This window comes from Dipodomys merriami, unplaced genomic scaffold, assembly GCF_024711535.1.
Source record: "Dipodomys merriami isolate MVZ:Mamm:240054 unplaced genomic scaffold, mDipMer1.0.p SCAF_45, whole genome shotgun sequence".
NCBI lineage: Eukaryota > Metazoa > Chordata > Mammalia > Rodentia > Heteromyidae > Dipodomys > Dipodomys merriami.
In genome coordinates, this window is record NW_027206013.1 from 11,096,266 (window position 1) to 11,117,666 (window position 21,401).

General features: G+C 40.2%; 1 protein-coding gene across 8 annotated transcripts in view; it reads right to left on the reverse strand.

Moving 5' to 3' along the window:
• Positions 1–21,401, reverse strand: part of LOC138808449 (ARF GTPase-activating protein GIT2) — a 54,463-nt gene that overhangs the window by 16,287 nt on the left and 16,775 nt on the right. For 2 of the 8 annotated variants that reach the window (XM_069994695.1, XM_069994693.1), the window contains exons 8-14: positions 17,546–17,591; positions 16,337–16,385; positions 12,300–12,372; positions 11,953–12,050; positions 9,361–9,472; positions 5,550–5,692; positions 3,660–3,809 (exon numbers count right to left, since the gene is read on the reverse strand). In XM_069994695.1, coding sequence (XP_069850796.1) covers positions 3,660–3,809; positions 5,550–5,692; positions 9,361–9,472; positions 11,953–12,050; positions 12,300–12,372; positions 16,337–16,385; positions 17,546–17,591 — 671 coding nt within the window. Of the gene's footprint in view, positions 1–3,659; positions 3,810–5,549; positions 5,693–9,360; positions 9,473–11,952; positions 12,051–12,299; positions 12,373–16,336; positions 16,389–17,545; positions 17,592–21,401 lie in introns of all 8 variants that reach the window. The other 6 variants (XM_069994694.1, XM_069994692.1, XM_069994699.1 and 3 more) reach the window with 3 other exon arrangements.

A 21,401-nucleotide genomic window follows, 5' to 3' on the forward strand; every position in this document is an offset into this window, starting at 1 on the left:
CTCTGGCTTCTTGAAGGGTAAGCTATGAGAGAATGATTGACTGCTTCTATTTCACCAAGGCTTTCGAGGGTGCAATGTGTATCTGCAACCTCCTCTTATAAAGAGAAACATATGCAAAACGATGACAGCTTGGGAGAAATCCCTGCATTCCAGGATACAGACAGGCAGGAGATGCATGTCAAAATGATGTGTTGGGAACCTGAAGCCTTAATGAAATGGTCAAGGTCCAAAGAATGAAAAGCCTAAGTGATCTGAGTCTCTCTGCAGAGGACTTAAGTGTACATGTGTTTAGAAAAAGCCTCTGTTCAGACCCAGGCACTAAAGTCAGAAACTACCCCAACATAGTGCATGATTCTGAAGCACAGTGGTTTATGACTTCTGCTTGGATTTTTCTGGAATGAGCTATAGGATGGAACCGAGATCCTGGTTTTAGTTTTTAAAAAGCTTAGCACTCTGTATTTATAGAGGTGTCCTTGGATAAATTTTGATGATGCATATATGTAATGCATGATATATAACACATATATCATATTATATATGTATATATGCCTGTAAGTTTTTTTGGTTGGTTGTGGGCTTGAACTCAGGAAATATGTGCTGTCTCTGAGCTTTTTTGCTCAAGGCTAGTGGTCTACCACTTTGAGCCACAGCTCCACTTCCAGTTTTTGAGTGGTTAATTGGAGAAAAGAGTCTCACAAGAACTTTTCTACCTGGGCTGGCTTCAAACTATGACCCTCAGATGTCAGCCTCATTACAGGCATTAGCCACCAGTGCCTGGCAATGATGCTTATCTTAATAAGAACCAGACTAAACTCTGTTTGGAAGGAGTATGACAGAAAATAAGTTATGGATGATTCAATAGTTTTGGAAACCAAATGTATTTCGAAGAAATGAAGAGATAATTCATGAACAATGGTAAGTTATTTCACTCTGAAATATTCTTTTTTTTTTTTTTTTCTTTTTGCCAGTCTTGGGGCTTTAACTCAGGGCCTGGGCACTGTCCCTGAGCTTCTTTTTGCTCAAGGCTAGCACTCTACCACTTAAGCCACAGTGCCACTTCCGGCTTTTTCCGTTTATGTGGTACTGAGGAATTGAACCCAGGGCTTCATACATTCTAGGCAAGCACTCTATCACTAAGCATATTCCCAGCCTGAAATATTCGTTATCGTGTTCTTGGTACTGAGGTCTGAATTCAAAGCCTCAAGCTTGCCTAGCAAGTGCTTTACCACTTGAGCCATACCCCTAGCCCATTTTGCTTTCACGATTTTTCAGATAAGGTAACCTAGAGCTGGTCTCAGACTACAATCTTGTTTCCTACCTACCAGGAATTTGACTTTTAACTGGGTTGGTGTTGAATTGTGATCCTCCTCATCTCTGTCTCCCAAGTAGCTGAGATTATAAGCATGAACAACCACAGTTAACCTATCACTCTACTTTTTTTCTCTGGGTGCCAGTACTAAGAATTGAACTCAGAGTCTTGAGCTCTTGCTTGGCTTTTTCACTCATAGCTGGAGCTCCACCACTTAAACTGTACCTCCAGTCAGGTTTTCTTGTTTATTGTTTTGCTGGTTAATTGGAGATAAAGAGTCTTGCAGGAAATGGCACTGTGGTTCAAAGTGATAGAGCACTAGCCTTGAGTGAAAAGGCTCAAGGACAGTACCCAGGCCCTGAGTTCAAACCCCACAACTGACCAAAAAAAAAAAGAAAAGAAAAGTCTTGCAGACTTCTCTGCCAGGCTGGCTTTGAATCTCAATCCTCAGATCTCAGTTTTTCAAGCAGCTAAGACTACAGGTGTGAGTTACCAATGACTGGGCACTCTTCAGAGATACAGGGTTATTATTGCTGGTGATTTCTATGAATACTGAAAGAAGCATTATAGAATAAAAAAGATAACCCTTGATAGATTAAAACATGTCAGCATGTTTCAGAAAAAAGTCAACTAAAAGTTTTTAGTCTGATTTACGAGACAAACTATAATCCATTAAGCAAAAATCTATGCCAGAAAAGGCAGGAAAGCTAGGCCCCAGTGGTTCATGCCTATAATCCTACCTGCTCAAGAGGCTGAGATCTGAGGATCATGGTTTGAAGCCAGCCACAGCAGCAGAGTACTAGAGATTCCATCTCCAATCAAGCAGTGGAAAAGCTGGACTGGAGGTGTGGCTCAAGTGGTAGAGTGCCAGTTGTAAACAAAAAAGCGAGAGAAAAAGCCAAGAGAGAGCATGTAGCCCTGAGCTCAAGCTCTAGTACCAGCACCAAAAAAAAAAAAAAAAAGGAAAGGAAAGGGCAGAGGAAATGCAAGTCTTGTATGTTACAACAAAGGGGCTGGTCACAGTGGCATATCAGTCTTAAATCAAATCCCAGGTGAAGGTCTACTTTCTTCTCTAGTGAGTACAGTTTAGTTCTTTGGATTTTCTAAGGAAGCAGAATTAAAATGAACCTCATGCCTAAGTCTTGAAAAAGTGTCAATGACAGCATAAAGACACGGGTTACAGACTTTCTGCTTAAGGGAAACTTCTCTCTCTTCTCTCTCTCTCTCTTTTCTCTCTCTCTTTCAATCTCTCTCTATCTGCAACTCTGGGAACTGAACCTAGGGCCTCATGCATACCAGGTAAATACTCTACCACTTTATGCACCTCACACTCACCTCAAAAAAATCTCATTTCTGAAGGAAACTGAAATATGGGAGCAGTACCCACAAAGTCTTGGGTAATATTTGGCATTTTTCAGCTTCTCTTTCTCTGCCTTCTCCGGAAGAAGTAAACATACATGATCTCCCTTAAATGTATGCTTTGCTAATACTTGCCACACTCCTTTTAGAGACTAAGATAGTCATGCAATTCTGATTCTCTCAAAGGGGAATGAATGACAAAATGCTCAATGTCTAGGACTATCTCTCATTGGTATTTCTTCTTGCTAGTACAGATGGGATTCTCTTACTTACTGAGAATCTACCCTGTAGTAGGGCCTGCTCTAGGCTCTGGGAATACCACAGATAAGTGGTTAAGTCCTAGTGACAAGCAAGTGGGGATTAGGGGTGGGCTGTCAGGGTAAGAGTGGGTAAGAGCTGAGTTACCATTAGCAAAAAAAGCACGCCTGCACGGCGTGGGCTAGGACTTATGTACACATGCCTGCCCAGGCCTTTTGCCCAATCTTATGCATGATGTGATTATTCTTTACAATTAGCAATAGGAAGAATTACATCCTTGCCATGACATCCAGAGCCTCAGGAAGCATACATGTACTTGGGTTATTGGCTCTGGATGCATTTTTCTTTTTTTTTTTTTTAAGTGTTGGAGACTGACCCCAGGGCTTTGAGCTCATATGCTCTGTATCACTGAACTATATCCATGTAAATACTATATCTCTTTTCTTTATTTGTGGTTCTGGGGATAAAACCCAAGAGCTTGAGAATGGAGGCAACCACTTTACCACTGAGCTACATCCCTACCCCTACTCTGGATACATTTGTAAACAAACCTATTTTATTTCCAATATCCACACACAATCTGCTTCCAGAAAGACACTTTGGCCCCAAGATGTCTAAGGCTATAACAGTAACTATTTTTCTTCCCTCTGACCATTAACATAGTGCCTGGGATTGACTTCCTTATACTATGGGATCAAAGAATCAACCGTCCTGGCATTCATTAACATGTTACCTTTTTCTGCATAATTCTCAGCTCGTCACTCAAGTTGTTATTCACCTTCATTAGCTGTTGTATCTTGGCCTCAGAAGCCACTAGGGCGCTTTTGACCTCCATAAATTCCTGCACAGTGACTGGTCCATCTGATAAATCTGAATCTAGGCTCTAAAAATAAATTGGGGAAAATGTTCACAATCTGAGATGATAATGTTAAAGTCTAACAGCTAAAGAATTTCCATTTCTGACTGTGCCAGCTGAATCACAAGTTAAACCAAATCAAGGCTTCTGAGAGTAATGTAAAACTGAAACATAAAAGTAGGGTCCCTATGTTTAAAGTCAATATACTCTGTTGGAGCAGGCAAGCAGGGCTACAAATCTACAATGCTAATGACTGTCTGAGGAAGTCTGTCCTATCTTCACGCCTTTTCTTGCTTATTTTCTTTTCGTACTCATTCTTCTATTAATTAATTCATTCCAACATTATTGCACATTAGGCAGTTTCCAGGTGTGTGGGATGTATCAGAAAATAGGTTCCTGCTTCCATGGTGTTTTCATCCCAGCAGCATTAGGAGAAACATAAAAATAATTAAATATACAATGTGAGTGAAAAGTGATTAGTGCTTTGGAAACATACAGGGAAGGGGGCACAAGAGCTAAAGTAAGAGTATAGGTGAGAGTGCATGTTAGGGAGCTGGGGTGAGCCTTGATTAGAGTCTACAGAGGTGAAGGGATCAGTCAGATGGTGCCCAGAGGAGGAACATTCCAGCAGACTGCAGAGCTCAGCTAGAGGAAGTAGATGTGAAGACAGGAGGAGGGAGCCTGATCAGTCAATGGAGGGAAACTGGCTTCCACTCTGGCAGTCTTGGCAGGGGTTATCTCCTCAATCTGCCAATGGCAGCATGATTCTCACAGTCATGTGAAGCACATCTAAATCCATCTCCCACTTCACACCTCTACATCTCTCTACCTTCCAGTTCTTCCATTCTCAGAATCCATCAAGCACTTTGCAGGCTACTCCTAGGTATCCACAGCAGATGGGCCCTGGAAAACCCTGCTTCCTCCATGGTGCCTCAGGCTTTCCCACTGGGCTCCTCCAAGCCCAGACCCTGAGGTAGCTCATTCCAGCCCACTTGGACCATATAGGAACATCCTAACCAGGTCCCTCCTTTCACATTTGATCTTTGTCCTCTTGCCTCACCTAAAGCTCCTGGGCTCTCACAGCTTCTGACTAAAGCCATAGTTGTTCATTCTCATGTTACATTCTTCCAGTTATAGCTTTGTGTTCTCACCCCCTTTGCCTTTGTGTCCCCCCCCCCCCGCTTTTTTTTTGGCTATTCATAACCATCCTTCTATCCTTCTCCCAACAGCCTTGGCTTTTCTTTCTTTCTTCTCAGACTGCCCTGACCAGTCGTCTTCACAAGCCCAAAGTCCATATAACCTTTAAGGCCTCTCTTATGACCTAGCCATTTACCAAGCCTCCTTAAGTGCTCCCAGGCACTAAGTTTTCTCCTCTCACTCCCCCAGCTTCTGCTTGTGCTTTGTACCTTCCACCATGGTCATCATTCCTCTCCCAGGCAATGGCCTCATTTGGGAAAGTGTTACCCAGGAAGTCACTTAGCAAATATTTTTTGAGTGACTAGAACCTTTCAGTCATGTCTCACAATCTTAACAGAGGCATGACAGCAGTGGGCTGTGACTGCAACTGTCTCAGAGACAAAAGTCTCTATTTTCAAAACATTTTATCCCTTTTCACTGTTCTTTGGCCAGAACTAACAGTAAGCCCAACTTTACCCTCTTAGTACCTGTTGCAGGGCTACCCCTTGAGAGACTGATAGGGTAATTCTACAGGGGAAAGAGTTTTAAGAGAAACATGTCTGCCCTTCTGTGTGAGATGTGTTCTCTCACCTTTTGTCTGTTTGCCTTGCTTGCTGTGGTTTCCAAATCGGTGTCTTCATCTGATGCCACACTGTCATAGTCTGGCTGGTCATTATCTTGACTTTCAATACTGTGCTGGTTATTGATTGTTTTCAGTATGAGCTCCACATTGTCTGTCAGTAGAATCAAGTAACTTACTTCAGGCTTAAAATATTTTTCCTTCCAAAAACCTACTGGCATGACTTTTTGGTTATATTCAATACTAATAGAGGGGTAGTAGAAATATAGAGAAATTTGCCTAGAGAAATATAGGCAAATGAAGATGATTCAGAAAGGAGCTGCTTATTAGATTGAGGAGGCAGGTTCCCAGGTTTGCATACATAGAGCATAGATCCAGATCATGAAGATGTATCAGTACCATTTGATCCTTGTGACATACTTATAAGAAAACGTCGTCAAAACAGAAAGCAAATTAGGACACTGGACCCTTGAAAGTAGGTGCTCAAAGAATAGGGACACTGACATTTAGTTCCTGAATACAAATGAGAATGAGAGAAGAGAAGGTAGAGGAGAAGACGGGGAAGGGCAAGGAAAGGAGGGGTAATCCAATGGACATACAAGTTCTGTTATTAACAATATGTATTCCATATAGAGCAAGGATGGTTTTACAGGCTCTGACATGCTTGGAATAAAAAGGTTCATAAACTACCCAGGACTATCCAATTTCAGGCAGCTAAAGCTAACCACCAATTCCTACTGTTTTCCAGATGACTTGATAACTGATATCTGAGTAATAAATCGTGGCTTTTAAAAGGACTATTTGAATTTTTTAAAATATTTAAACCATTTGATGTGATTATAGAAGTAATAAAGTTTTAATATAAAGAATTTGGAAATTAATGAGCAAGGAAGACAAAAATCATTTCCTCTTTAATGTTTAAACTAATTTTCTTTTTTTTTTTTGTGGGTCACGGGACTTGAACTCTGGGCCTGAGTGCCGTCCCTCAGCTCTTTAGCTCAAGGCAAGCTCTCTACCACTTGAGCTGCAGTGCCACTTCCAGTTTTCTGGTGGTTTATTGGAGATAAGAGTCTCACAGACTTTCCTGCCCGGGCTGGCTTGAACCAAGAGCTCAATAGGATAACAGGCGTGAGCCACTGGTGCCCGGCTTAAACTAATTTTTTTGTTTTGTTTAACAGCCTTTTATTTTACAATTAGTATATGCTCATTACCAAAACTCTGGAAAATAAAAAAGAAAGTATATTCTTTAAAAAAAACTCAGGCCGGGCACTGGTGGCTCACGCCTGTAATCCTAGCTACTCAGGAGGCTGAGATCTGAGGATCTCGGTTCAAAGCCAGCCCGGGCAGGAGAGACCGTGAGACTTCTATCTCCAATAAACCACCAGAAAACCGGAAGTGGCGCTGTAGCTCAAGTGGTAGAGCGCTCGCCTTGAGCTGAAGAGCTGAGGGACAACGCCCAGGCCCAGAGTTCAAGCCCCACGACTGACAAAAAAATAAAAAAAAAAAAACAAACAAACAAAAAAAAAAAAAACAACTCAGTATTGGGGGCTGGGAAGGTGGCTCAGTGGTGGAGCGCTTGCCTCGCATGCATGAGGCCCTGGGTTCAATTCCTCAGCACCACATAAGCAAAAAGGAAAAAAAGCTGGAAGTGGCGCTGTGGCTCAAGTGGTAGAGTGCTAGCCTTGAGCTAAAGAGCTGAGGGACAGCGCCCAGGCCCAGAGTTCAGGCCCCATAACCGGAACCAAAAAAAAAAAACAACTCAGTATTATGAACTTCAAGGTTATTAAATATGTCAAGAAAACTCTGGATTGTGCTTTGATATTTTAGATTGTGCTTTGATATTTTCAATCATGGCTGTCCAATTAGTAGCATAGTGCTAGACACTTAAATTATTAGTATTTTTTATTATACAGTGCTACAATGAATGTCCAAATTTAAACTAATTTTTTAATGTTCTTTTTCTTTCAATTTTATTTCTTTTTTTTCTGCCAGTCCTGGGGCTTGAACTCAGGACCTGGGCACTGTTCCTGAACTTCTTTTGCTCAAGGTAGCACTCTACCACTTTGAACTACTGCGCCACTCCTAGTTTTCTGGTAGTGAACTGGAGATAAGAGTGTCATGGACTTCCCTGTCTGGGCTGGCTTTGAACCATGATCCTCAGATCTCAACCCCCTGAGTAACTAGGATTACAGATGTGAGCCACTGGTGCCAGACAATTTTTGTCATTCTTAATAGTGATTTTCTAAAGGGATGCTGTGAAGACTGAATAAATCAATGTGGAACAACCACTGCCCCTATGGAGAACACAGGATTAGGTTCCTAAGAACCTCTGTTCATAGTAGTTTCATTAATCAACCAATATAACTTTTTTTTTCTTTTTTTGTCAGTCGTGAGGCCTGAACTCTGGGCCTGCGTACTGTCCCTCAGCTTTTCAGCTCAAGGCTAGCACTCTACCACTTGAGCCATAGTGCCACTTCTGGCTTTTTCTGCTTATGTGGTGCTGAGGAATCAAACCCAGGTCCTAATGCATGCAAGGCAAGCACTCTACTACTGAGCCATCTTCGCAGCCCAATATATATTTTTATGTGTGATTCTGTTTAACAACATCTCATGTATTAATACTTAATTCATGAACACTGCCTTCATGGTCGAAAGCACTACAAGTCATGCTAGAATTATGCTTACTGTCCAGACGTTCTGTGCATATATAAGGGCTGAAACAAAAAGTCAGTAAGTTATTTTGTTCAGTCTCAGCCAGGAACAAGCATTGATTAGGGGACTATAAGAAAATTTTAGCTGAATTTGCAAATATGTAATTTATATGTGAGAACCAATTGTATATTATATTTATATAGTATATATTTTTTTGTCAGCCATGGGACTTAAACTCAGAGCAAGAGTACTGTCTCTGAATTCTTTTTGCTCAAGGCTAGGACTTTACTACTTTGAGCCACAATGCCACTTCTGGTTTTCTAGTGGTTAACTGGAGATGAGAGTCTCACGGACTTTCCTGCCTGGGCTGACTTTGAACTGCCATCTTCAAATCTCAGCCATCTCAGTATCTAGGACTACAGGAATGAGCCACTGGCACCTGGCATACACACTGTCTTATATATGTATATAAATATGTTTTAAGGGGGCTGGGAAGGTGGCTCAGTGGTAGAGTGCTTGCTTTGCTTGCATAAGGCCCTGGGTTCGATTCCTCAGCACCACGTAAGCAAAAAGCCGGAAGTGGCGCTGTGGCTCAAGTGGCAGAGTGCTAGCCTTGAGCTGAAGAGCTGAGGAACAGTGCCCAGGCTCAGAGTTCAGGCCCCATGACCGGACCCAAAACAAAAAAAAAAAATGTTTTAAGGGCTCAAGTGGTAAACTGCTTGCCTAGCATCATGAATCCCTAACTTCAAACCCCAGTACCAACTCCCACTCCACATAAATGTTTAACTTACAAAACTGACATTATACTAAACTTGCTAAAACAACCCCCCCCCCCATGCAAAAGTCTTTTTTTTCCTTGAGACTAAGTCTGATTATGGAGCTGGGTATGTAGCTATGGCTCACACAGACTTTTGGGTTAATTTCGGGGTACAATTTTATAAGGAGAATAAGAGATCCAATGGGGAAAGGGGAATCATATGTAAGATAAATTTGAATAATAGTTACCAGTTTTGAAATACTTCTAATTTAGCTCAGCTGCAACAGGTAACATTTTGTCAAATTACTAATAAATCATAGGAATGTAAGCTGTTGTTGTCAATGACTGCTATAAATTTAATAGTTAAGACTTAGAAAGCCCAAAGAAGTACACACTTGGAGCTAGATACTTGCCTTTTGAACTGGAGAGAGGACTGCCCTGCTGTCTCCTCTTGGCGTCACTGAGGATGTCGATGACCAACGTAGCAAACTCATGGGCATTAAATCGAGCTAATTTCTGTCTGCCCTAAGGATGAGAATTGGAAATGCAAAAATAAAAACATGCAAAGGTATTTCAATATGACCAAAGAATAACCTATCACAGCAAACATCAAATCAAACATTGTTTTCTATGAGAACTATTTAAAAGCATTTATATAAGAAATCTTCTTAACATTTAAATGCTCACAATCTGTATTTCTTTTCGTTCATATGGATAAAATGACTCTGGCTGGGAATATAGCTCAGTGGTAAAGTGCTTGCCTAGTATGCAAGTGGCTCTGGGGTCTATCCTTTTTTTTTTTTTTTGACCTGGGCTCTGTTCCCAAGCCTCTCTGTGCCCAAGGCTAGCGCTCTACTACTTGAGCCATAGCACCAGTTCTGGCTTTTTCTGCTTATGTGGTACTGAAGTATCGAACCCAAATGTATGCTAGGCAAGCACATTCCCAGCCCTGGGGTCTATTCTTAACACCACCAAAGTAAGTACATAAACAATATGGTTCTACTTACTGCTTTTCTTCTATTAATGATTTAATTCTGAAGTAGACTCAGTAATAAAAAAAAATTCGAGAAAAATTTCTAACTTTCAGGATAAAGTTATAATCCAGATGTTGAGATTCTTAACAGTCTCTATAGCCATTAGTCATAAAAACAAAAATTCCAGCCATGTGCCAGTGGCTCATGCCTGTAATCCTAGCTACTCAGGCAGAAAAGTCCGTGAGACTCATATCTCCAATAAACTACTCAAGATTTTTAAAAATTAAAAAAAAAAGGCCAGAAGTGGCACTGTGGCTCAAGTGCTAGCCTTGAGCAAAAGAAGCTCAGTGACAGCACCCAGTTCAAGCCCCAGGACCTGCAAAAATAAAATAAAATTTCTTCCTCATCTACTCACCACTTCTTCTCCTGATGGATCTGAAGCTGAACTTCTTTATTTTGCTATACGAGGGATTGAACTCAGGGGCTTTTGTTTATTAGGCAGGCAATCTACCAACTTGAGCCTAACCATCTCCTATACCTCTAGCCTAGCTGAAGTTGTCCTTTTGCCAGTCCTGGGGCTTGAACTCTGGGCCTGCTGTCCTTGAGCTTTTATGCACAAAGCTAGCCTTCTACCACTTAAGCCACAACTCCACTTCCATCTTTTTTTTTTTTGTAGTGGAGTCTCAGAGACTTTCCTGCCCAGGCTTGCTCTGAAGCCTGATCCTCAGCTCTCAGCCTTCAGAGTAGCTAGGATTTTACAGGTATGAGCCAGCAAGCTAACGATGTTTTATATGCTCTGTTATTATATACTTTGCTCTGTATGTAAATCTATTTCAATTTTATTAGAATATATTCTCAGGGGCTGGGAATGTGGCTTAGTGGTAGAATGCTTGCCTAGCATGCATGAAACTCTGGGTTTAATTCCTCAGTACCACATAAACAGAAAAGCTGGAAATGGGGCTGTGGTTCAAGTGGTAGAATGCTAGCCTTGAGCAAAAGTAGTTCAGGGACAGTGCTCTGGCCCTGAGTTCAAGCCCCAGGACTGGAAAAAAAATGTATGTGTGTATATATATGTATATGCATATGTATATATGTATATATATACACACACATATATATATACACACACATTCTCATACAAGGAACTGAGCAAAAAATGTGCTTAACTTGGAAGCTTTTCAAGCTGATAAATTTCTCTTCTTTTCTTTGTGTCTCCTTTTTTGGTGGCTTTAGGGCTTAAACTCAGGATCTTGCATGTGCCAGACAGGTATACTCCGCCACTTAAGCCACTACTCCATTAGCTTTTTCCTTTTTAAATGGTTGTTGTTTTTTTGAAAACAGAATTCTCAAAATAATTTGTCCTGCCTTACCAACTCCCCCATCCTCCCTCTACCACCCACCATCCTGGGATAATAGGTATATGCAGCATCAAATGCTTTTCTAAAGCATTCTAGAAACTTAAAATCTTTTCTGTAGCATGAGAAAGCCCAACCTGCTCATCATTAGCTTGGAGCTAATGTCAATTTTCCTTCCAGTTGCTTTCTTTGATTACTGGTCAGGTCAAACATTTCTTGCCATCTGTAAGTCATTTATATTTCTTCTATGAAGTGTTTTATATTCATTTTCAATCATTTGCTCCCATCCACCTCTTTTCTTATCAATTTTTGAGTTGCATGTATGTTTATGTATATACAAGATAGTAGATTTTTTTTTTTTTTTTGGTTCTGGTCGTGGGGCCTGAACTCTGGGCCTGGGCGCTGTCCCTCAGCTCTTCAGCTCAAGGCTAGCGCTCTACCACTTGAGCCACAGCACCACTTCCGGCTTTTTTCTTTTTGCTTATGTGGTGCTGAGGAATCAAACCCAGGGCCTCAGGCATGCAAGGCAAGCGCTCTACCACTGAGCCACCTTCCCAGCCCCAAGATAGTAGATTTTAATCAATTGAAACACAATACTCATTTTGGAAAAGGGAAATACCATGACATCAACTACTCCTCAAATATCACTACTTAGTTTTCAAATTAAGCCACTTGCCTGGTTTCGTGTTGATGAGTACTCAGGATTGACCGGAAGAAAGGGGACGACGGTTGTCTCAGTTACCAGGGTGCTGTGGTTTTGCGTGGCAAGCCAGACTAGCCAGAGGAAAGAGCCAGAGATAGAATCTCATCACATCTGGGGTGCCACGGCTCCGCTGGGAGGCACAGCTCACACGTTACTAGGGAGACTTGGGGAAGCACACTCTTGAAGCCAACATACGCAAAAGTATATGTTGATACACGCATTAGGAGGACAGGAGAAATTGGGCAAGTAAAACACTGAGGCTGGCAGCTAGACACTGACTAGTGATAACAGAAGCTTAGGAAAGCCACATGGTAAGTCACCTGCATCAGTCTCTCGCCTGTCAACTTCATCGTAAACATCCATGGCAAGTTCTTCAAACAAATGATTATTTAGCTGAAAGGAAAAAAATATCAGGGATACAAGGGACAATGATTAACACCAGAAGAGGGGACTATGACTTATTCACCATTTTACCTCCAATGTCTATTCAAAGCTAGTGCCTGGTAAATACCCACTATTAAGCAGATAGTATTTCCTCTAGAAACATCTGCCATCCTCAGCAACATTACTGCTCTGTAACACACAAACAGGGTTGCTGCTACTGAAAAGGCACAAAGTAACTAACACATCACCTAAAGGCAGGCTCATTCTCTGCTCTCTTTTGACAGTACTCTGTCTCTTCTGCCCTTCAGGGCATTTGTCAAGCCCCCCAAAAGTAGGCAATCCCAAGTCCTGGTAGGACAAAGAAATGAAAATGTGCTGACAGAGTGGATAAAAAGCACTCAGGCAGCAGTCCTCCTAGCAAATCATAACCTGACTAACCAGCATGTTGTATGGTGTCAGCTCATGACACAAACACCACACAGACAGAGGGGGCTAACTGACAGCAGCCAGGGACAGGGATGGGATGGGGGCGATCTCTTCCCAACTCAGACAAGTACAAGCCCCTGCCAAGGCAGCTCCAGCTGTATCCTTTCTGCCTCATGAAACTCATCCTGACACTTGCACTTTTTAATGTTCCCTGCTCTGTGAGGGCAGATGCTGAGTTTGTTATACTTCCCACTACATAGCTCCCATCTGCAAATAGTACATGCAACTAAGGAAATATTCACTCAGGCTGATTTGAATATCTTTTATGCAGCCATTTAAAATGTTGGTTACAGAGCTAGACATGAGGGGATATAACTTCAACCCCAGAACTTAGCAGACTGAACCAGGAAAATCACAAGTTCCAGGCCAGTCTGGATTACATAAGTAGGAAGCCAGCCTGGGCTACAGTGAGACTTGTTCTCAAAAACCAAAACAATTGGGCTGGAAAGGTAGCTCAGTGGTACTGTTTGCCTTGCATGCATGAGGCCCTGGGTTCAATTCCTCAGCACCACATAAGCAGAAAATGCTAGAAGTGGTGCTGTGGCTCAAGTGGTAGAGCACTAGCCTTGAGCTGAAGAGCTGAGGAACAGTACGCAGGCCCAGAGTTCAGGCCCCACGACCAACCAAAAAAAAAAAAAAAACACAACAGTTTAAATATAAAATTCCTATAACTATATGGTGTTATAAATATAAAACAGGTACAAAACAATCTGTTTTGAAAAAATAACTGAAAAAACCCTCCATAACACTGAGTCTGAGTTGATTAAGAACTAGTAATTGAGGATCATTTCAGCATCTTTGATTTTTAATTACATTTTTAATTAAAAATGTAAAAGTCTGTTTCTAGACAAGATAATAAGGTTGGGAACTTGAATGTGCTTAGGAAATACCTTCTTTCTCTAAGGAACAACAAACTGATGTTATTGGAAATACCTTGTTTCTTTCTCTAAGGAACAACAAACTGATGTTATTATCACTTAACAATGACAACAGCCAACATTGACTAGGGGCTACATCTGAGTTACTATGTTTACATCATCATATTTAATACAACCACTTCTATGAAGATAGGATTTACCACTGTTCCACTGCACACACAAGAACACTAAGGCATAGAAGTTAGTAGGTAGCTCAAAGCCACAAAGCTAATTAGCGAAAAAACTAAGATTCAGGTTTAAGCCTCTTAAAATGTTAACATTTACTAAGTCATATATACATTGATCTCTGTTATAGTTCTCTTATTAGGAAGAAAGGAGAAAAGAGAGGGAGAGATGGAGGCAGGGAGGGAAGGTAGGGGGAAAGAGGAAGAAAGAAAGGGAGGAAGGGAGGTGGGAAGGGAAGAGAGGAGAGGAGGAAGATAATGTAGAATGAATGCTATTCTGGCATTGTTTAAGCAGCTACCTTCAAGGAAACCACCAAGTCATAACAGCTGATAAAGGCAGCTCCCTCTTATCTAGTAGTTCTAGTCTGATAGTGTATTCTAATTTAATAGTGCTGTTGGTCTAAGGATGCCCTACTATATAATTTTCTGCCTTTTCCAGGGGACACCACCAACTTACAGGGTTGGATAAGGTGCTTTGCAGGGCCAAGGGGTACACCTGATCAATCTGACCTACACCCTGAGTTCTTGAGAACCATATCAAACTCTGACCAAGATATTTAATGCCTGCTGCATGCTAGACACTATAGACATCATCTCAGCTTTCATGGTTTCTAACCTAGCAAATACCAGAAGAGTCAAAGAGAATCTGGATTTTATCAAGGTAAGTTATATGTAAGTTTATGAGTAATTAAAATGAAACCACACTGGGAGCTTGTTGCTCACACTAGTAATCCTTGCTACTCAGAAAATTGAGACCTGAGGATCGTGGTTTGAAGCCAGCTGGGCAGGAAAAGTCCAAGAGACTCTTTTCTCCAATTAACCATGAAAAAGCTGGTAGTGGAGCTGTAGCTCAAATGGTAGAGCACTAGCTTTAAGCAAAAAAACTCAAGGACAGGGGCTGGGAAGCTGGCTCAGTGGTAAGAGCGCTTGCCTTTCATGCATGAGGCCCTGGGTTCAATTCCTCAGCACCACATAAACAAAAAGAAAAAAGCCAGAAGTGGCGCTGTGGCTCAAGTGGTAGAGCACTAGCCTTGAGCTGAAGAGCTGAGGGACAGTGCCCAGGCCCAGAGTTCAGGCCCCACGAACGGACCCCCCCAAAAACAACCCACAAAAAAAAACCCTCAAGGACAGCACCCAGACCTTGAGTTAAGCCCAGGACTAGCAGGAAGGAAAAAAAAAAAAAAAGGAAACCATGTGATATTTTGTGCTTCCAAAATATATTATCTTAATCATCTTTATACTATATGAGCTCCTAGTTTAAGAAAGGCAATAAAACACAGACACACAAAACCATATATATAGAACAAAGAGACACCAGACAAATTACATAAAACACATTTATTTCATAATACAGTTAAATACTAATAAGGGCAAGTTAATTTTATGTTATTTAATATATGAGGTTTCTAAGAAGGATCTTTTGTGAAAGGGGGAATGAGCAGAAAGTCACAAATTAGGGAAGCTGCCATTTCAGAGTAGGGCTCTGGGTGAGCTGCTCCCTACACTATAGAGAATGCTAAAAGTTATGTTAGCTGGGTAAGGCAAATGTGCAGACAGAATAAGATTCCTAGAAAAGGATTTAAAGACAACAGCTCTTGGTCTCAGAAAGTGTTAACCCATCAACATATGAGACACATACATACAGAACCAGATGGAAAAGTAAGACAAGCTCTGAAAGGTGAGAGTTGGATGGCATTCCTTAAAGGTCACAGAAAGAAGCTATAAATCTTGGATCTGATCCACAAAACAATGAGGACAATCTGGTGGCTACAGTGGCCAGGAAGCACCCTTTGAGGCTTCACGTGAAGGAGTGGACAAAGGGAAATTGTTCTTGGAGTAGTCAGTTTTCTGGGGCTGAGGCTGAGGTGGGAAGTTTATAAAGACACAGATAAAAATGACTTTCAGATATATATGAGTCTGGACCTAAGGTCACGGCCAGCTTTAAAAATGTTTGGATCAATGGTAGAGATGGGCAATGAGAGTTACACCATGGCATAAGTGAATACAGAACTCATCACCTTGCCAGCATCAACTTTTAACATTCCCTAGCATCCTATGTGGCTACCAGAAGTAATTCCAGGGAAAGAAACAGGGAACTCTCCTGAGGGAAACCAACTTCCTAATAACATAGGTGCAGGTTTCACTCTTAACATGACAGAAAAATGGGCGTATTTGAGGCAGAGCCAGTGAATTAGATATGCTAAAGTTAATTGTGCTTTTGGACTTGTTACATATAACAGTGAACTCAACAATCTGTTTCTAATTTAACATCACCTCAAAACATGAAATAAAGTCATCAAATGTAATGGGTAACTTGGACTGACAATAGGTACCACTGGATACATGAATTCCCGTAATAGTGTCCACCAGTAAAGAGATACTCACAGACTGAAGTTTCTTCTTAGCAGCTTTTGCCAATTCAGACAAATCCAGGCTGCTAAGAAAATGTACAAAACAAGTAAGCAAAGAAATAGAACCACATTTGTGAAGTCTGTAGAAGATTAAGATACTCAGGTTATGAAAATATTATTACAGTTAATGAACACTGTCCAACTCAAGCATTCTATAGTCGAAGAGATAAGTAAGGAAATGGAAATAATCTGGCCAAAGTAACTCATTCTAGAAATACAATAGTTATATAAAATGGTAGAGAAAAAAAATTGCCCACCAAATCAATGACAAAACAACTGCTAGCTTAATCTTTAGGCCCTTATGTAAGTATTGAAGTATTAAAGAGCTGTGGATGTGACTCAGTGGTAGAATTTCTACCTATCATGCATGACGTCCTGAGTTCCATCCACAGCACCATCAGAAAAAATAAAAAGAAACTGTGAAAAACTGGAATGGCAAGATTGCATCTAGAATAGTAGGTAATCATTTCATAAACCCCTGACAGTATTTGTACAAAGCCTAAATAGGATTTAAGGTTCATTCCTGTAACAATGACCTCATCTGATTTCACACAGCAAAGTTGGCCTTGTATCTGTTCAGCCTATCAGCTAAGAATTGCTTTTATATTTTTAAATGGTTGGGGAAGAGAAAGAATAACAGTTCATAAAATGTGAAAGTTTAATGAAATTCAAGAGTCAGTATCCAGAAATAAAATTTTACTGGAAAAAGACATGCCCATTTTTACTCAGTGCCCAATTTTTGCTCAATGCTTTTGTCTACAATGGTAAAGCTGAATAGCTACCATAGGCTGTATGGCTCAGAGCCTAAAACACTCATCTGGGCCCTAGATGAAAGAGGTTTACTGATCACTTATTATGGACAAAGAACAGAAACTCCATGACCCAGAAATATTTGTATATATAATCTATTAATACAATGTACTATCATAACTGGTTAAAACTGTGGTTATTATTACTGACTCCAATTTCCTTATTAATAAACTAGTTACTTGTATGCTTTCAAACTTAAGTTTTATATGGTGGTTTACTTACAGCAGTCTTATTTCCACATTGTATAGCCGTAAAAGAGAAAAATGTATGGGCTTTGTTAAAACACAAATAAAATATACTGCTCAAGCACTATATCACCAGGGAAATATTGGGGAGGGGGCAAATAAAATCGACTGGTATCCAATTGCCTTACCTGTCTGCCATTTGAGGTATTATAAAGTGCTGTCCATTTTTGTGATCTGAAACAGAAACCAACATTTTATTCATAGAAATACTCGTAAGGTCTGTAAAAGAACATGCTCATTATTTTCTCAATTTAAATTTTACAGTTAATATTTCCTGCAACTATGAATTTAGGATAACAGTAGTTGCCAGATTAGCTACAAATCCCTGAAAAACTGTGCAGAATCAAGAATCACCTCTTTTGATTTTTGTTGGTCCTTTGGCTTGAACTCTGAGCCTGGGTACTGTCCCTTAGTTCTTCAGCTCAAGAATAGTGCTCTACCACTTGAGCCACAGCACCACTTCCGGTTTTCTGGTAAAGGCAGGAGCCTTCACCTCCTCTTTTGTTAGACATCATTCAGTAGAAAACCGAAGCTCAGCCAAAAGTTGTAAGTGCACCCCCAAGATAACAGATGATCTTTAGCCATGGAAAAATGTTGAGGGAGATGAATTAACTCCTGAGTAACTAGGATTACAGGCACGAGCCACCTGTCCCCAGCAATATTAAATTTTGTAATAATATTAAAAACAAAGCCTGGACCTGGTGGTTCACACCTGTAATCCTAGCTATTCAGGAGGCTGAGATCTGAGGGTTGCAGTTCAAAGCCAGCCCAGGCAGGAAAGTCTGTGAGACTCTTATCTCTAATAAACCACTAGAAAACCGGAAGTGGTGCTGTGGCTCAAGTGGTAGAGCGCTTGCCTTGAGCTGAAGAGCTGAGGGACAGCGCCCAGGCCCAGAGTTCAAGCCCCATGACCAACCAAATTTAAAAAAAAAAAAAAAAAAGAACTTTAATATTAAGAACTTTAATTCAAGATCGCAAAGACTCTCCCCAATATTTTGTTCTAAAAGTTTTATAGTTTAGGTTAATATTTAAGACAATGACCCAATTTAGTTATTGTGTGTGTGTGTGTGTGTGTGTGTGTGTGTGTGTGTGCGCACGCACACACACACACACACACACATTTGTACTGACACCCGATGTTAGGGTCTCATGCTTTCTTAGGGTTTGTTTGTTTTTTTTTGTTGTTCAAGGCTGCACTTTACCCTTTGAACCACAGTTCTATTTTGGCTTTTTTACTTGGAGGTTAAGTCTCTCAAATGTGTATGGCTTGGCTTTGAACCTCTATCTTCAAATCTCCGCCTTCTAAGTAGATAGGATTAAAGGCATGAACCAAAAGCCTCCAGCATTAATTACTGTTTTTTGGCCTATTTTTTTTCAAATTGGTGATACTGGATTTAAACTTAGGACCTTGTGCTTGCTACACAGATACTCTATTGCCAAATGTTTCCTCCAAAGCTTTATTAAGCTAATTATTTTTTTCTTTCTTCCTGACTGGACATGAATCTAGACCTCAATCCTCCTATTTTCCACTTCCTCCTGGTATAAGAGTTGCATGTCACCATGCCCTGCCTGCTTCTTTCACTGAAATGAAGTCCTGTGGACTTTTCTTCTTGGGCTGGCCTGGAATCACAGTCCTCCTTACCTCAGCCACCCATGTAATTAGGACCCAAGCATGCTCCACCATGCCCAGCAATAAATTGAGAAAGGGTTCCTGGACTGACCTCAAATCATAATCCTTCCAATCTCAGCCTCTCAAGTAGTTAGAACTACAAGTATGAGACAAAGGCACTGGGCTTGTGCTAATGTTTGTATAAAGTTTAAGATTTTGGATTGAAAAGTTCATTCTCTTGCCATGGAGTCCAGTTGTTCCAATATGGTATGTTCTGCTGAATTACCTTTGCACTTTGGTCAAAAACATTTATGAACTGATAATTTTATAACCGATATGTCTTTTTCTGAATTCCCTATTGACCCATGTGTTTACTACTTCAATACCACTGTGTCTTACATACTATAGAGTTTTCTGTAAGTCTTAGAATTTAGTGTCTCATGTAACTGTAACCCCTCTGTACAGTATTTTCACAATAAAAACTTATTTTAAAAAAAGAAGTTAGTGTGCTTCTTTCCACAATATCCTTTTGTTAAACGGTCTTGACTAGTCTAATTCCTTTGACTTCCTGTTTTAGAATCAGAATATCTGTATCCAAGAAAACTCTTGAATAGAACTTATATCCTATATCGTGGAGAACTGACACATTGGATATATTGAATTTACCAATCTGTAAATACTGCATGTGTCTCCGTGCATGTGCATATGTACATACATACATACATATATATAATTTTGAGGGGAGGTAAGGTATATACCTAAGTATTGGGAACTATTATAAATACTGTTTTTCTAGTTTCAGTTTCCAACTGTTCACTGCTAGTCTAAAACATAAGATTTTGGGCTGTGGACTTTGTATTCTGTAATCCTATTAAATGCAATAGTCTTAAGCATTTTTATATAGGTTCCTTGGGATTTTCTACATAGAAATTATGTTATTACAGGTAGAAGAGTTTTATTTTTCCCTCTTCAATGTCTTTTATCTACTTTTCTTGCCTTCACATGGAGTAATCAGGATTTCTAGTGTGATACTGATAGGAGTAGTGAGATTGGACATACCAGCATGATTCCATATCTGAGAGCAAAAGTATCAGGTTAAGTAAGCCCCATCTGTTCCTAATTTGATAAGATTTTTTAAAAATCATGAATGATGTCAATTTTGGCTGAATGTCTTTTTCTATATCAACTGATGATTGCATAATTTTTCTTTTATTGTGCTAAGGCGATGTGGATTAGCTGATTTCCAAATAATGTATGAATCAGGCTTCCATATGGGAAATTCCTCTTGGTTTTATATTTATACATATATATTTTGGTTGTAATGGAGTTCGAACTTCAGGCCCTGTGTTCATTCATCAGCTTGTTTGCTTGGCTGGCATTCTATCAATTGAGCCATGTTTCCAGTCAAGCTTTTTGCTATATATTTTGTAGATGAATGTCTCAGACTTTTCTGCCTGGGCCATGAACAGATTTCTCTCTCACTCAGCCTCCTGAGTAGCTATAATGATAGAAGCAAGCCACCATTGACTTGTATTTTTCTTTTTATATATTGTTGGATTTAATCTGCTAAAACTTGGTAAGGACTTTTTTTCTATGCTCATGAAGCTTAGTTTTTTGTACTGACTGCAGTAATCATACTACCTCTCAACAAATATGAGAGGTACTCTTTCTCCTATCTTTGTGGGCCTTGGTTTTATATTTTATATTTATATTTTAAAATACGAAACCAAATTCTTTGAAATAAGGATTTATAGGGCTGGGAATGTAGCTCAGTGGTAGGCAGCTTAAATTAACATGTAGGTTTAATTCCCAGCACCATAAAAAGAAAAATAATATATCATAATTACATTATCTCCTTTTAGGAGAGGTATTGGTAGTCTGTGGCTTTCAAGGAATTAGTTCATTTTATCTAAGCTGTCCTAATTATGCAATTATTTGCAGTGACAGGGATTAAACCCAGGGACTTGGATATGCTAAGCAAGTGCTTTTCCATTGAACTACATTCAAAGATATTTTTTAGCCAGGTGCTCATGGCTAATGCCTGTAATCCTAGCTACTCAGGAGGCTGAGATTTGAGGATCAAGGTTTGAAGCCAGCTTGAGCAGAAAAGTCCATGAAACTCTAATCTCCAATAAACTACTCAGAAATGCCAGAAGTAGGGCTGTGGCTCAAATGGTAGAGAGCTAGCCTTGAACACAAAGCAGCTTAGGAACAGCACCCAGGTCCAGAGTTCAAGCCCTAGGACCAGTAAAAAAAAAAAAAAAAAAAAAGCTATTTTTTGTTATCCTTTAAAGTTATTTTCCCCTCTCAGGTGGTGTTTAAGTGATTTCTACATCTTTGTACTCTTTCCTTTTTATAAAAAGCAGTATGACAAG